This window comes from Numenius arquata, chromosome Z, assembly GCF_964106895.1.
Source record: "Numenius arquata chromosome Z, bNumArq3.hap1.1, whole genome shotgun sequence".
In the NCBI taxonomy this organism is placed as follows: domain Eukaryota; kingdom Metazoa; phylum Chordata; class Aves; order Charadriiformes; family Scolopacidae; genus Numenius; species Numenius arquata.
In genome coordinates, this window is record NC_133616.1 from 45,745,720 (window position 1) to 45,758,634 (window position 12,915).

The window sequence follows — 12,915 nt, forward strand, 5'->3', positions numbered from 1 at the left end:
TTATATTTAAAAAGCAAAAATAGATATTTCTTTTATCCTTCCATTTGATTTTTATCACTTACTATTAACTTCCTTCCTGCCATGAAAATAAGGTGACCAAAGATACTGCTTTCAATGCTGTAAGAACACAGCTGAGCTGTGGTTCACCGTCAAACAACTCACCTTCTAATGCCACTCATAGTTAATAGTATCAATATAAAAATAAGGCATATGCTCATTGAATTTCTATAACCACCAGCACCTCTCAATATCCAGCACCTTTGGAAGTGAAAAAATAACGGTTATAGTGTTTGCACTTACCTGGCACCTTTTGCAAAAAAAATACAAAAATCCAAGCACTACACAAACAGTAATTAAGCCTCACAACATTCCTGGGAGGTAGGTAAGTGTAATTATACCCATTTTACAGAATGAGCAACTGAGGCATGTGGCAGTGAAGCGACTTGATCAAAGTCATAAGAACCAAGTCATTAAGAGTGTGGGAAACTAAACCACAACGCCGAAACTCAACTTCCTGTCTTCTATTTCAGTTGGGCCTTTGATCATGGCAGTCTATGGTATATGCTGGTAAACACCAACACAGTTTTCACTAGTGCCTACTAACAGGGAAAGCCAGACTCACATCAGCATCAGTGGGTTTATAAGCCCACTAAGTGTAACCATACAGTAAAAGAGAAACTACAGTACACCAGGAACATACACACAAAAGCATGCACACTTCCAGATGCATACAGGGATACACACAGCAAAACAAAACCTGCACATAGCTAAATCTATTTAAGCCTCCCAGATTAACTTGCTGTTCTTCATATCTGCTTATTTTTAAAATTATCACGCATAGCGTGTTTGAAAGTTAACAGTAACATTTCATACTACCACAGGGTTGTGATACGCAAATTTAAAATATTTTAAACAGACATGTATCTTTTTAAAAAAAAAAATCCTATTACATAAGCAATATTTGCATAGAATTATACAAGTAAATTATACAATATTTAAGCAGCAGCAACTTATGCTGAAATTTAGAACTAGATTAAGCTTAGTTGTGGCACAGAAATCAACATACAAGAAGTACAAAGCGCACACAATATTGTCCCCATTCTATTGCCCAGAGGCAAATGACTCCAGATTATACTACTTTACATTGTTCTTTTGTATATTACATATGTGTACATCTTTTAAATACTTAAAGAAATATTTAACAAAATAATACAATAGGTTACAGTAACAGTGAACTGTTGTCCTGATGCAGCATGTCCTTTTCTACAACTTCAAGCAGTTCTCTTCAAGCAGTTCTGGAAATACAGTTTTCCATCTTTGGCCTCTTCTTTGCTTCAGTTATTACTCTTTACAAATAAAGAGAGAAGAAAAACAAACATTCACTAAAGTTCGAGAAAAACAGACAAATCAAGGTAATCCAAAACTCATTTCATGATTCTTGTGGTTACAGTTAGCAGTCAAGACGTGTGGGCTCTGCTCTCAGTCATGAACTTCCTGGTAAAGAAATACTGATGCCAATTAAAAAAAAGCAGATGCTGTTCTGAGTTCCCAGCTTTAGATACCTGTGACAAATTCAGTTAAAACCAATGAATACTTCAAGGAGAAATACACTAAATCAAATACTGCGCACAGTTAAGAATCTCATATTACCATACAGTTCAGCTGGAAAAAAGCTGAGCCCAAATATTTCCTTATTTTGAGGATACTATTACTTGTCATATTTCTAGACCGTGAGGCTGAAGGCATTCACGTCAATTTGCGCTTTGAGATGTTTGGAGAGATGTTTTATAAATCAGAAGGTGATTTTATTATGAGTCATCAAAAAATTTCCACCAAAACTCTGTGTGTGTGTGTGCATATGCACACCTGTGTACATGCAAAATTGTTCTACAACCAAAATAAAATGGCTTGCTCTGGTCAAACTAGTGTCTGTCACTGGAAAGCTCTGAAAAGCAGAGAGATAACAGGGATCTACGGCTAAGTAACTATTTTAACACCTCCTTTTTCCCCAAAAAGAGAGAAACAGACTTAAAATATCAAGAAATGCTTGTTCAGGCCCAAGCCCCACAAAGCTTTCAGGGTAAAAACTCAATTGGTTTCTTCCCTTCAAAGTATTCTCTATAAAATTACGCAACATCTCTGCTTCATTTTCCTCATCTGATAAACTGGGATTGTACAATGTACTTTCCCAGTTTGCAAGGCTCTTGGAAGTAGCTCATGTCTGAACCCACTATAATTTCTCAGTGTTGGAAAGTACAATCTTATTCAACCAGACTTCTAGTGCAAAATGTACTATATTCATGGCAAACAGATTTAAGATGGCCAGGGACCAATAAGTAAACTAACCTGAAGGAATGTACCTCAGAGAAATTTTATCTTTCCCCTTTCTTTTGATCACCATTGCCTGACACAGGCAGAGCTTGCAGCTACGGGAAATGGACCTACCTTACTGTGAGCTGTTGCCAGGTATCCTTTCCTCACATTCAACATCTTGAAGTTCTATAACTTCTACTTTAGAATTTCTTCTTTCACATCGCACGTTAAAAGGCACATGGGGGTCCTCAAATGGCCCATGGTCAGCTTCATGGTATGCGTCGTAGGACGGAAAGCTCCCTCCCCGAGAGCTGTGGCTGTGCACCGCAGGGTGGACAGCAACAGTCACTGAAGCTGAGGCAGTCACAGTAGTGATAGGCTGGCAGTACGCTGGTCCTGCAGCACCCACGGCACTGAACGCCGGGCTCCTCATGTTGTGAGAATGAGCCCTGTGGCTCAAGTGATCCCTATTGCTAGGTCCTGAATGCCCTTCAGTAGAAATTTCAAAAGCGTCCCTGCGAGGGCGGTAAGGAGGTGGTCGCAGCCCTTCCCTTATTTCACGTTTGGGTTGTCTGCCCTGACGCCACGCCTGCTGCGTGCTGGACTCTGGATTTGATTGTAATCTGGGACTTGACTGATGCCTTGTCTCTGGCTGAACCACCTGAAAGAGAGATGCACGGTTATGCCTCTGACGAAGCGAGGCAAACAAATACTATGCTCGCTTGTATTTTATGCTAACAACAATGATAAAAATGCTGTCCTGGCTCTAACTCTACAAAGGTGACATTCTGGAGTCTGACAACTGTTGATTTTTCCAGACAGTTTTTGTCTTAAGTTATTAAAACCTGGAAAGCGTACCATCAGAAAAACATGGGATGACAGCTGAAAACATTATTGTAAGCTTGCTACCTAATGGTACCTCTTTTCAAAGGGACGGGTGACAAGAACTTGATCTGAACTCGTTTAACAAGCAGAATTGCAGGCATTTGGAAAAGGTTCTATTCCACACAGGGTACATACACAGGATGTTAGTAGGGTAGTTTGTATAGACTGTAGGAATCTGTTTTCTGATTTCCGTAAAAAGCGTGAAGCGCAGCGGCCACATCAGTCAATAAACCGTGACCAACTTCAAATGTGGCTGTGCTTGTACCTATTTCTAGGCCTCTGCTGAACAAAAACAGATCTGCATTGCAGCTCAGCATGCAGCATCAGCAGGGGTAGCAGACACAGCTTTTTCACTCTTCTTTGAAATCCCAGTTATGCCAACCCAGTAGCAAGGCGTAGCAGGCCCAAGATTTGGTAGAACCCCGAAACTGTTTTCTTCTGGCTCTATCAATCTTTCTCCCCAAAATGTGCTGTCAGAGAGAGGTTTATGAGATGGTGATCAACAAGCAACTGTGTGGAATAAGTCTGGATCTTTTACCCTCTCCCTGCTCTCTCTCTGAAAACAGTCATCAAACAGACTGAGAGTTCTCTCTTGTGGCTGGTGCCAACATGATGTAACAGTAATTACAGATGCCAAAGACCTCCACTTTCCTAGCATTATTTTACCCCCAGCTTGATTCTGAAGGAGAGAATGAGGAAAGCCTTCACTCCCTGCTTACAAGTTTTGGCACAAAATCATAATCAGCCAGGAATATGAGAGAGCTTTCCACAAAAATAAATAGATTTAAACAAAAACAAACAAACAAACAAACAAACCAACCAACCAAAAACCAAAACACAAAACCACCAAACACTCTCCTTGCCCTCCTTCCAGCCAATATGCAAGCTACTTACAGTGGACCTTGCAAAAACAGGATTCTCAGTGGCTTCCACTATTACTTGATGGACTGGTGCCCCAGGGCCTTGGGTGGCCTCATATTGATGAAGCTCTTCACTGATGCCGGACACTGTGGTTTGAGAGCTGTACTCTGAATCAGAGGAATCTGACCCATTATTTGTGTGCCCAGGTGGCAGTGCAAACCTCACAATGCTGGGGGGCGGCTCAGGAGATGGTGTGGGCAATCTGTTTCGTCCATTGGCTGGAGAAACCTGATAATAACAACACATTCAGTAACATTAAGTTAGCATTAGCCTTTTAATCATTTGTGCTTGACACGAATGTTCTTCTGCCAAATACAACCTCCCCATACTATGAGAACCTTAGTACCAGTTTTCTGATGAAACATTTATACTGAACCAAAAAAATTAATGAAAGAAAAAGAGACATGATATGGATGTAAACAGGATTACACAAATTCTTCTGGGTACCATTGTCTCAGGAAGTGCATGCACTTGCACTTACAAATATAAAAATACTACATCGACTTCCTCCCCCTTCAGCATACATTAGCAATGATTTCATAAAATCACCTCAAATGTGTATATATAGTATGGTTCAGTGTTTAGTTGCAAAGAGAGAGGACATACAGGTAATAGCAATGTATGTGGTAATAACACAGGCATATATATATATTGCTTGAGTAAGGGACGTCATGTATACTGTTAGGAATACAAAAGATTACACATTCATCAAAATTGTTTTGCTAACACAAAAAAAATGCTTTTGAAATATTACTAGTACTGTATGGATAACCTATATTTTACTCTTATACACACATACACGTATATATATAGACATGTGAAGCACAGCACACTGATTCTACTAATATAAAGATTGCCCTCTGTAACACGGTAATTGTGTTAACTATAGAGTAGGTAATGAATAATCAACAACCAAAACCAAATTTGGTATCTATGAATACTTTTTTTGCTGGAGTTGGGCTTTATACTGTAAAGTCACCAACATCTAAGTGAAGGCTTCCACCCATTGAAAATGCTGCTTGAACCAAGAGCACAGCACAGGGAGGGGCAACTGGACAGGGGGGACCTTCTGGCAGACCAGTCATGGTTATCAAGGTGTGGTCTGTGGACCACCACTGGTGTATGTTGGTCCACACAGGCCTTCCTGGTGGTCTGCTTAGTTAAATATTTTGGGGAAAGCAACAGAGGCATTGAGGTAGGCAAGAAGAAGATACATGTACAAAACGAACTGTCTTCTGCAAAATACTGGGGAAAATCCTTATTTTACAAACTAGTTTGCATGTCACATTATGCTTTTAAAAGCATAAATAATCCTGCACTTGTATCAAGTTTGCTGATTGCAGCCTCTTAAATAATAGCTATTTAAAAAAAACTTCTAAAATGTAAGTAGATCATCAACTAAATAATAAACAGCATTTTTAATAAATATTTAAAAAAAACACCAGAGGAAACTTTAAAAAAATCCAAGAGAATTTAAAAAACAAAGGGTTTTGACAAACAAAGGGGGGTGATCTAGGAGGGCAGGGGTGCAGACGTGGTATTATTTCTTCTGTTCATCATTAATTTTACTGACCTCCGGGTACGGTCCAAAGAGTGAAAGAAGAACAGGAAGCAGCACCAATCCATTGAGAACTCCCAGAATGGTTAAGATTGCCAAAACAGCAAAGAAATACCTGAAGTAGGGTTTAGGGGGTTTGAAGGACAGAATAGCCACAAATATTGTTAGAAATAAGGGATAACAAATTACTCCTACATATGTTAAAGTAATACATATACTAAATGAAATCTAAAATATTACTATCATCGTACTAAATACTTATATCACTTTTCATATATAGATATAGGGTTTTTTACCTTTTGAATTAGAGAAGCTACATTCCACAACCCAAAGTGTTAGTTGATAAAGGAAAGAAAAAAATTACATTTGTTAATTTCCCAGAATCTGGAAGCATGTAATGTTATTTATGAATGTGTTACACAAACACAAAAATATGGAATGTGCAGTGAATAGCTGAATGGATTGAAAGCACAAATACAATGAGAAGGGGCCCCCATTAGTGAAAACCCAGCAGAAGCAAACAAATGAAGTGAAGGGTGTAGAATTTAGCCTAGAAGGAAAAGAAGCCCTCTTCTCCCAGCAGCTAATCCACTGTGAAATGCTTCTGCATCTTACAGCAGAATTTCTAATTAAATCTCCAGTGTATCAGGTAAGGGTTTCCCTTGCTGTTCATTAATCACAACTTTCCGCCTAGAATTCTGTGAGTTCCATTTTTACCAAATAGCTGCAACTGCAACTTTTTACAACACAGGAACCTGCTCTCTGCAAAGAAAATGCTGTCGATTCTATAGTAAGCTTCAGCATTGTACTGAGTAAGAGCACTCCACAATGGCAGAGCTGCATTGCAGGCTAATCTTTTGTTGAACAATTTAGCATCTCTGAATACTCTTGTTTTGCGTCAGCCAATTCAAACATAAAGGCTGAAGCACTATGGAAGAAGAGGAAAGTGCACAAGTGGTTGTCCTTTCCCACCGCTGAGGGCTAAGGTCTGGGATCCTTCATGAATACCAAGGTAAACCTGTCAGTAAAAGGAAAGCCTTGCTAGTTGGTATTCAGCACAGCTGGGTCTCAGACTAAACTTAAGGCTGCGTTGTAACTAACGATTTCAAGGACTCAGTCTTGGTAAATTCCTGGAGGAGAAGGCAAAGGAGAAGAACGGAGAGCAAGTTTGCTACTAATGGGTCTGCTGATTACACTGTCTAGCTGGCAACAAACTTTACTGCTTCTCTGTTTCCACATCTGATCAAATATATCAGACTCCTGTAAAACTACAAATATCCTGCTATTGTAAACATTTGGGAATTTCTGATCTGCATTAGCAAAAATCAGCAAGCCAATCTGCTCTACTAACGTAAACCATCAGAACTTTATACTGGGACAGAGATCAACAACAGGCATTAAAAACATTTGCATCTCATCCATCTAATGCTAGGATAAACAGGAGGATTATAGCTCTGACCACTTGATGTATACAATGTCTGTTAATTTACTTAATCTTCCACATTGTTGGACTAATCTATCGCTTTCCGGAAGTCAGGATCTTCTTCACCCGTTGTAACAATGCTCAGGCTCCCATAGTTTATTTTATGTTATTTTTTAAATAAGGCAAACTAAAGTCAGATTGTGCTAGAAAATGAGAAACTGATGGCCAAAAAAAAGTAGAATAACCTAAGTTGAAAAGTTGAAAGGCTCATTTTATAAACTGAGAGAGCACCCAATCCAAATTTGGTGTGAAGGGCTGCTACAACCTTCCATTTGCTATGACATAAAACTAGGCTTGCCAAAATCTTGTCTGTTAAGTAGGAAAGTAGCACAGCAAATGTACCCCTGTGAATTTAAGTTAAATCTGTAAGTAACATATATGTCAAAGTGTTCCAACCCTTAAAAGATCAGGTCCTAAAAGAATAATTCTACCTTATTTCTTCCATACAGACAAAAAGTAAAAAATACTGACTTGGGAAAAAAATACAAATTCTATTTTGAGACACACAACATCTGTACAGTAATAATCCTCATACAGGTTTCATGAGGTCTAACTGCAAACTGCCTGCTTTCTTCAATTTCTTAAATACATAAACAAAAAATCTTGATGAGATTTAGCAGCCATTCTCTCAGTTCCTGCCTCTGACATTTTGTTGTTCTTGTTGTCAAATGGATGTCAGCTAAGTCTAGTCATCTATCCAGCTTATGTCTACCTAAGTAGTTAAGTCATCTTTCAGAGAATTTTTATTTGGCCCAGTTCTACCTCAGTTCCCTTTTAGGGCTTGGAGTATTTTTTTTTCATGCTGCAGTTTTCCACAAAGAACCTGTGTTACTTCTAAGATTAGCCATTTTGCAGAGCTCCACAGGTTGTTTGTAATAGAATAGGATCTGTTTCATTGCACTTCTCAAATTCCCCTCAATGAAAAACTTGCTTTCCTCTCATACTTGACAAATTCACATTCTTAATTAAATTCACAAGAAACAGTCTGCCTGTACTTCTAAACAGAAGGGCCTTCAGGCTTTGCTTTACAAAATTTTAATATGAAGTTCTGTGTTCATACTTATGGTTCCCCAGCTCCCAAACGGGGTTGTTTTTTTTTTCCCTCTCCCTGTTATACATTGCTGGAAACCTCACATAATGATAGAAGGAGAAGGCCCAAAGAGAGTCACTTGCAGCACAGTTGCAGTGTGTTTGTAGGTTCACGTGTCCTTTGCATGCAGACTTTTGTGCACACAAGAAGTCTGGAGAACCTGAAGGTTAAAGGTCAAACGCAGCTCACGCTGGACAATACCAGATGCTTTGAACTGACTCAAACTCAGAATTAGAAAACTTTGCTAAAGAGGGCCACTTTTGTGTTCTTTCATGCTGGGTGTCAGATCTTCCTGGAACAGATTTTAATACCAGCATTGGAAACACTACTGTGTCTAGCATATAACAAGGAGTTAACAAAAGAGAGGGAAAACAGGACCATGACGTAAGCATGCTCGACACACCATGCATAGTAATAAAGTAACAGATATGCTGAAGTGATTAAAAATTTAAAGCATACTAAGTTTTATTTTAAAAACAAAGTCAGGACACACACAAATGCTTTACCTGACAATAAAATCAAACTCTGATCCAGCGAGCATTAACACTCCAAGCAGAGTGGACACAGCCCCATCCAGCACTGGCGCAAACATGTGTTCCAATGCAAGGACAGCCCTGTGATTCCTGTCTCCTATGGCAGTTAAAAATGCCTGTAAAACAATGAAATCCATTTCATTAGACAAATGCATACAACCTTCCAAACAGCCTCTCCCACAGCATGCACAGTTCTTCACCAGTTAATTACTTCTCTCTAGCTGGCTAACCTTCAAGAGTAGGCTGGATTCTGCAGTCATACCACACGGCTGCTGCTGAAGTCACGCTACCAGAGCAAGCACTGATTACAGAGTCAGACCGTAGTAATAACTTTGGAAACAATGCCTGCTTGCATCAGTATGCTTTTGTCTCCAGCTTTGCTTATTTCCACCTGCAAAGAATTCATTTCACGGTGAAAGCACTTCAGGTGTCAAAATTATAGGGGTACTCCTCTCACTCTCATGGGGATATGACTTCCATGACTTTTTTTTAACACTTCTATTTCACTCAAAAGAAATGTTTTTGCAGCTTCTATTACTTCAAAGCTAGGAAGCCTATACATATGAAATCACCCGAGGAACAGTGCTGAGCACAGTAGTGCCTGAGCAACAGTATGACTAGTGAAATGCCTTTCTCCCTCCAGCTCTTTAGTAAACAAGCCGTACCAAGAACGCTCAAATGCTTTTGATCTTCTTCCTGTGATTTATAAGGGCTCTTTCTTTGGCCTACTGCCTATTAAGATATGAGCTTAAGCAACTATCTTCCTCTTGGTCCTGGAATTTAAGTGTCTCTTCCCTAGTTGCTTATTTTCACTTATCTGACAAATTTGAAAAATTTGAAATCAGTCAACACTTAAAAAAGTTATTTGGTGGGACAAGCAGACCAAAAATGGGTACATGTGCAGTGAGATTCCCAACCCTCACTTCTGTAGATAGCCAAACAACGTATTACTGAACTTTACTATTGGACTAAAACTGCTCTGTGGAAAATTAATGTATCCAGGGCATTTTACATTCCCATATACACAAATGGATAAAGAATACCCCTCAGGGTAAAGGCAGCTGTCAATGAGACAGCTCACATGAATAGGAGCTATGGGATCTGATCCACAAATGTATTAACACATTATATAAACACATGTACGTATGTGTAATTAAAGGATACATAACACAAGTCTACTATTGATTCAGAAATTATTTGCAGAATTTAAAAAATGAGGTCCCAATTCACAAGCGGTAGTAGAGAACTGAGCCACAAGCGGATTGTGAATAACTCTTAAACAAGTTCAGCTAAGTTCTCTATCAATAGTTCCACCATTGCCTTCTTTGTTTATGCAACACTGGTTGACTGTTTACATGCAGGACATTCTGTGAAGGTCAGTACTGCTGCTATCATCTGAGGTCTACTAGGCAATCTTTTATTTAAGCCTACATTTGAAACTTTTCGACTCCAGAGTCAATGAGAAAAAAACACAACTTTCAGTTAGGTTGGCATTTTACCTTCAGCCATAAGTAACTTTTACTTCTTCTTTTTAAAAACTGTAAATTAGATTACTTTCTTCCCATTTAGAAACAACTGTTTTGTCCCGACAACGATATTGACATGATATTCAATGATAGACAATGACACTCTTAAACTATTCTGAAATATTGATTAGAATAGCCTTATAGGAAAAGAACTTATGCTGAGTGAGCAAAACATTGGAAAGATCAGCACTGACATTGTCAAATGTGAACACGGAAAAACACCCATTTACTCTATTCTTTGTCACCAAATAAAGCAAGATGATTTTTGCATACCTTGAACACCCAAAACTGCCCCCTTTGCAAGAGCACTGTTGTTTCTATGCATTTTTGTACATCAGGTTGACTAAGTTGGGTGAGTAAGTGCACGCTAGATTTGGACACTCAGCCTTGAAAAACACTGAAAATTTTTATATAAGACATACTTCTTTGCCCCTCACTGCTCCTCTCCATCACATTGGAAAACTGTTTTCCTACAGATTACACGTTTGTGCACACTATTAACAGCTGATGGGTTCTGAAAAGAAGGTGCAGATTTTTCAAGTGGAAAATGAATCCAAATACATTCAAATTTTAAGGGTTCAGAGAGATCAAATTACACTGTATGTGATTTTTAAAATCTCCTTTAAAGGCTTCTCCTCCACAAGATACAGAATCTACATGCAAGAGGGAACAAACAGCTACATAGCACTGAGGCAACACCAGTGAGGCTGCAGACAAGGACCAGTAGAGTCTGGACTGAAGTAAAGTGCGTTGAGAGCTCTGCTTTGTCTATATACTTGCATCACTTAGACAACTAGGTATCACAGGTAATGTGTCCCCTCTTATCTCCTGCGAGACTGATGAATAGTTAGGAACTACCTCATCAAGATCAACTCCACCCTATCAAGACAAACTGAATGGCACACAAAACAGCTTATGACCAATTTCTTTCTGAGAATCACGTCACTGACTTAGGAGACTAAGTAAGGATTTGTGGTCCTAACATTGCCACCCTTAAAAAAAAATTATTAATACTAAATATAAATAAATATTAATAGTATTTAATGATATTTTATTTTTAAAATGCTTCCTGATTTTACATACCAAAGCAACATGAACAGTGAATTCCACACCAATGCCAACAGAAGCAATCAGGATAACCACAGGCACTGCACTCAGCTTTATTCCAATTAGACCCATCATGCCAAACAGCTCCACAGTCATCAGAGCCAGCACCACCACCTAGATAATTTCAAACAGCTGTTAGTAACTTCTAATACTCCAGGCACATGAAGAGAAACATATTTCAAAACAACATGGTGCATACAAAACATACTCCTCAAAGCCATCCTATATTTCCAAAGACAAGCTGCTTTTCCTTGTTTTGTTGTGCTCAACAGCAATGACTTGCTGAAGAGAAAGTTTAAATTATACTCCTAAGAACCAGTTAACAGACCAAGCATCAATTTTATATTGGTTACAATTTATTAGTGAACAACAACTTATTAGTGAACAACAACAAGAAAAACAACTTATTCTTCCTTACCATGGATAACCCCCCCAAACATACATTTTCTCTTTTTCACCTGCTTCTTGGACAATCCTTCCAGAAAATGTAACTTTCAACTACCTGTATTGGAATTCTTTTTGTAGAACTGCAAATATAAGTGAGGATGACTTTTGAGTGCGTATAAAGCCCGGAAGAAAGTGAGTGGCATAATCAGCTGATGAGTCTCAGGTTACAGGGGTGCTCTGAGCTTTTAAGATACTTGGAGGCAGCATTGACACAAAGTGAACAGTTAAATCTAAGGGAAAGCTTTTATTTTTCTTTCATCTACCTTGTAAAAAAAATAGAGGAAAAGGGAGGGGAGGAAATCTGTAGAATTGACTTTAAAAGTTGCTAAAGCCAAGAAGGAAAAAAAGATAGACATAAAAGCAATGGTGGACTCTGAAAATAAATGCCTTCTCCAAGGGAAAAAAGCATGCACTACAATAAATGATTTTATAAGCTAATGAATCAAGAGTAATAACATAAATTGCTTGATTAAGTGCTATGAAAAATATTCTAGACTAAACATTTACCTTTTAACATACCTGTCGTATAAATGTAAATTACAAACACTAGTAACTGTTTTACGCTTTTCTACTTCTGGCATTTTATAAACCATATGATAGTTTATGGAATTTAAACATAGGAACATCATCATTCAATTTAACTTGAATGTTTACGGAGAGGCTTATAGTGCCTTTCAGAAAGCACGGAGGAGTATTCTCTTCAGTTTATAATTTTATGGCTCTTTCTCCTTGATAGCTCAGTTACAGTCTTTCCACAGTGTGTTCTGTACTACCTAACCATTTCAGTTTTTCCAGAAAGACTGCATTCAGAAATCATTGGGAAAATTTACGGGCAAGTTAGTGACAAGCAACTGCCATGAAAAATAACTATGTCTGATAAAAGAGAAGGAATATATAACTAGAAATAACTTTAATATTTAATAAAGCTCTTAATTTTCCTCTGTGTCTTTATTTCTCATGTTAGCATGCATATGAGCAAGGGCAAAAGTTTATGTACCTTTCTAAGAAACCTTTAAAGCTGCAAAAAAGGTGGCCAAAGGATTAAGGTTATT

The 12,915-nt window shown here is 38.4% G+C and overlaps 1 protein-coding gene across 1 annotated transcript in view; it reads right to left on the minus strand.

The window, feature by feature from the left end:
* Window positions 1-2,446: 2,446 nt before the first annotated feature.
* PTCH1 (patched 1) overlaps window positions 2,447-12,915 on the minus strand; it is a 64,167-nt gene continuing 53,698 nt past the window's right edge. The window contains exons 19-23 of the mRNA XM_074165991.1: window positions 11,393-11,530; window positions 8,757-8,899; window positions 5,693-5,792; window positions 4,093-4,347; window positions 2,447-2,974 (exon numbers count right to left, since the gene is read on the minus strand). Of these exons, the coding sequence (XP_074022092.1) occupies window positions 2,447-2,974; window positions 4,093-4,347; window positions 5,693-5,792; window positions 8,757-8,899; window positions 11,393-11,530 (1,164 nt within the window). The remainder of the gene's footprint in view (window positions 2,975-4,092; window positions 4,348-5,692; window positions 5,793-8,756; window positions 8,900-11,392; window positions 11,531-12,915) is intronic.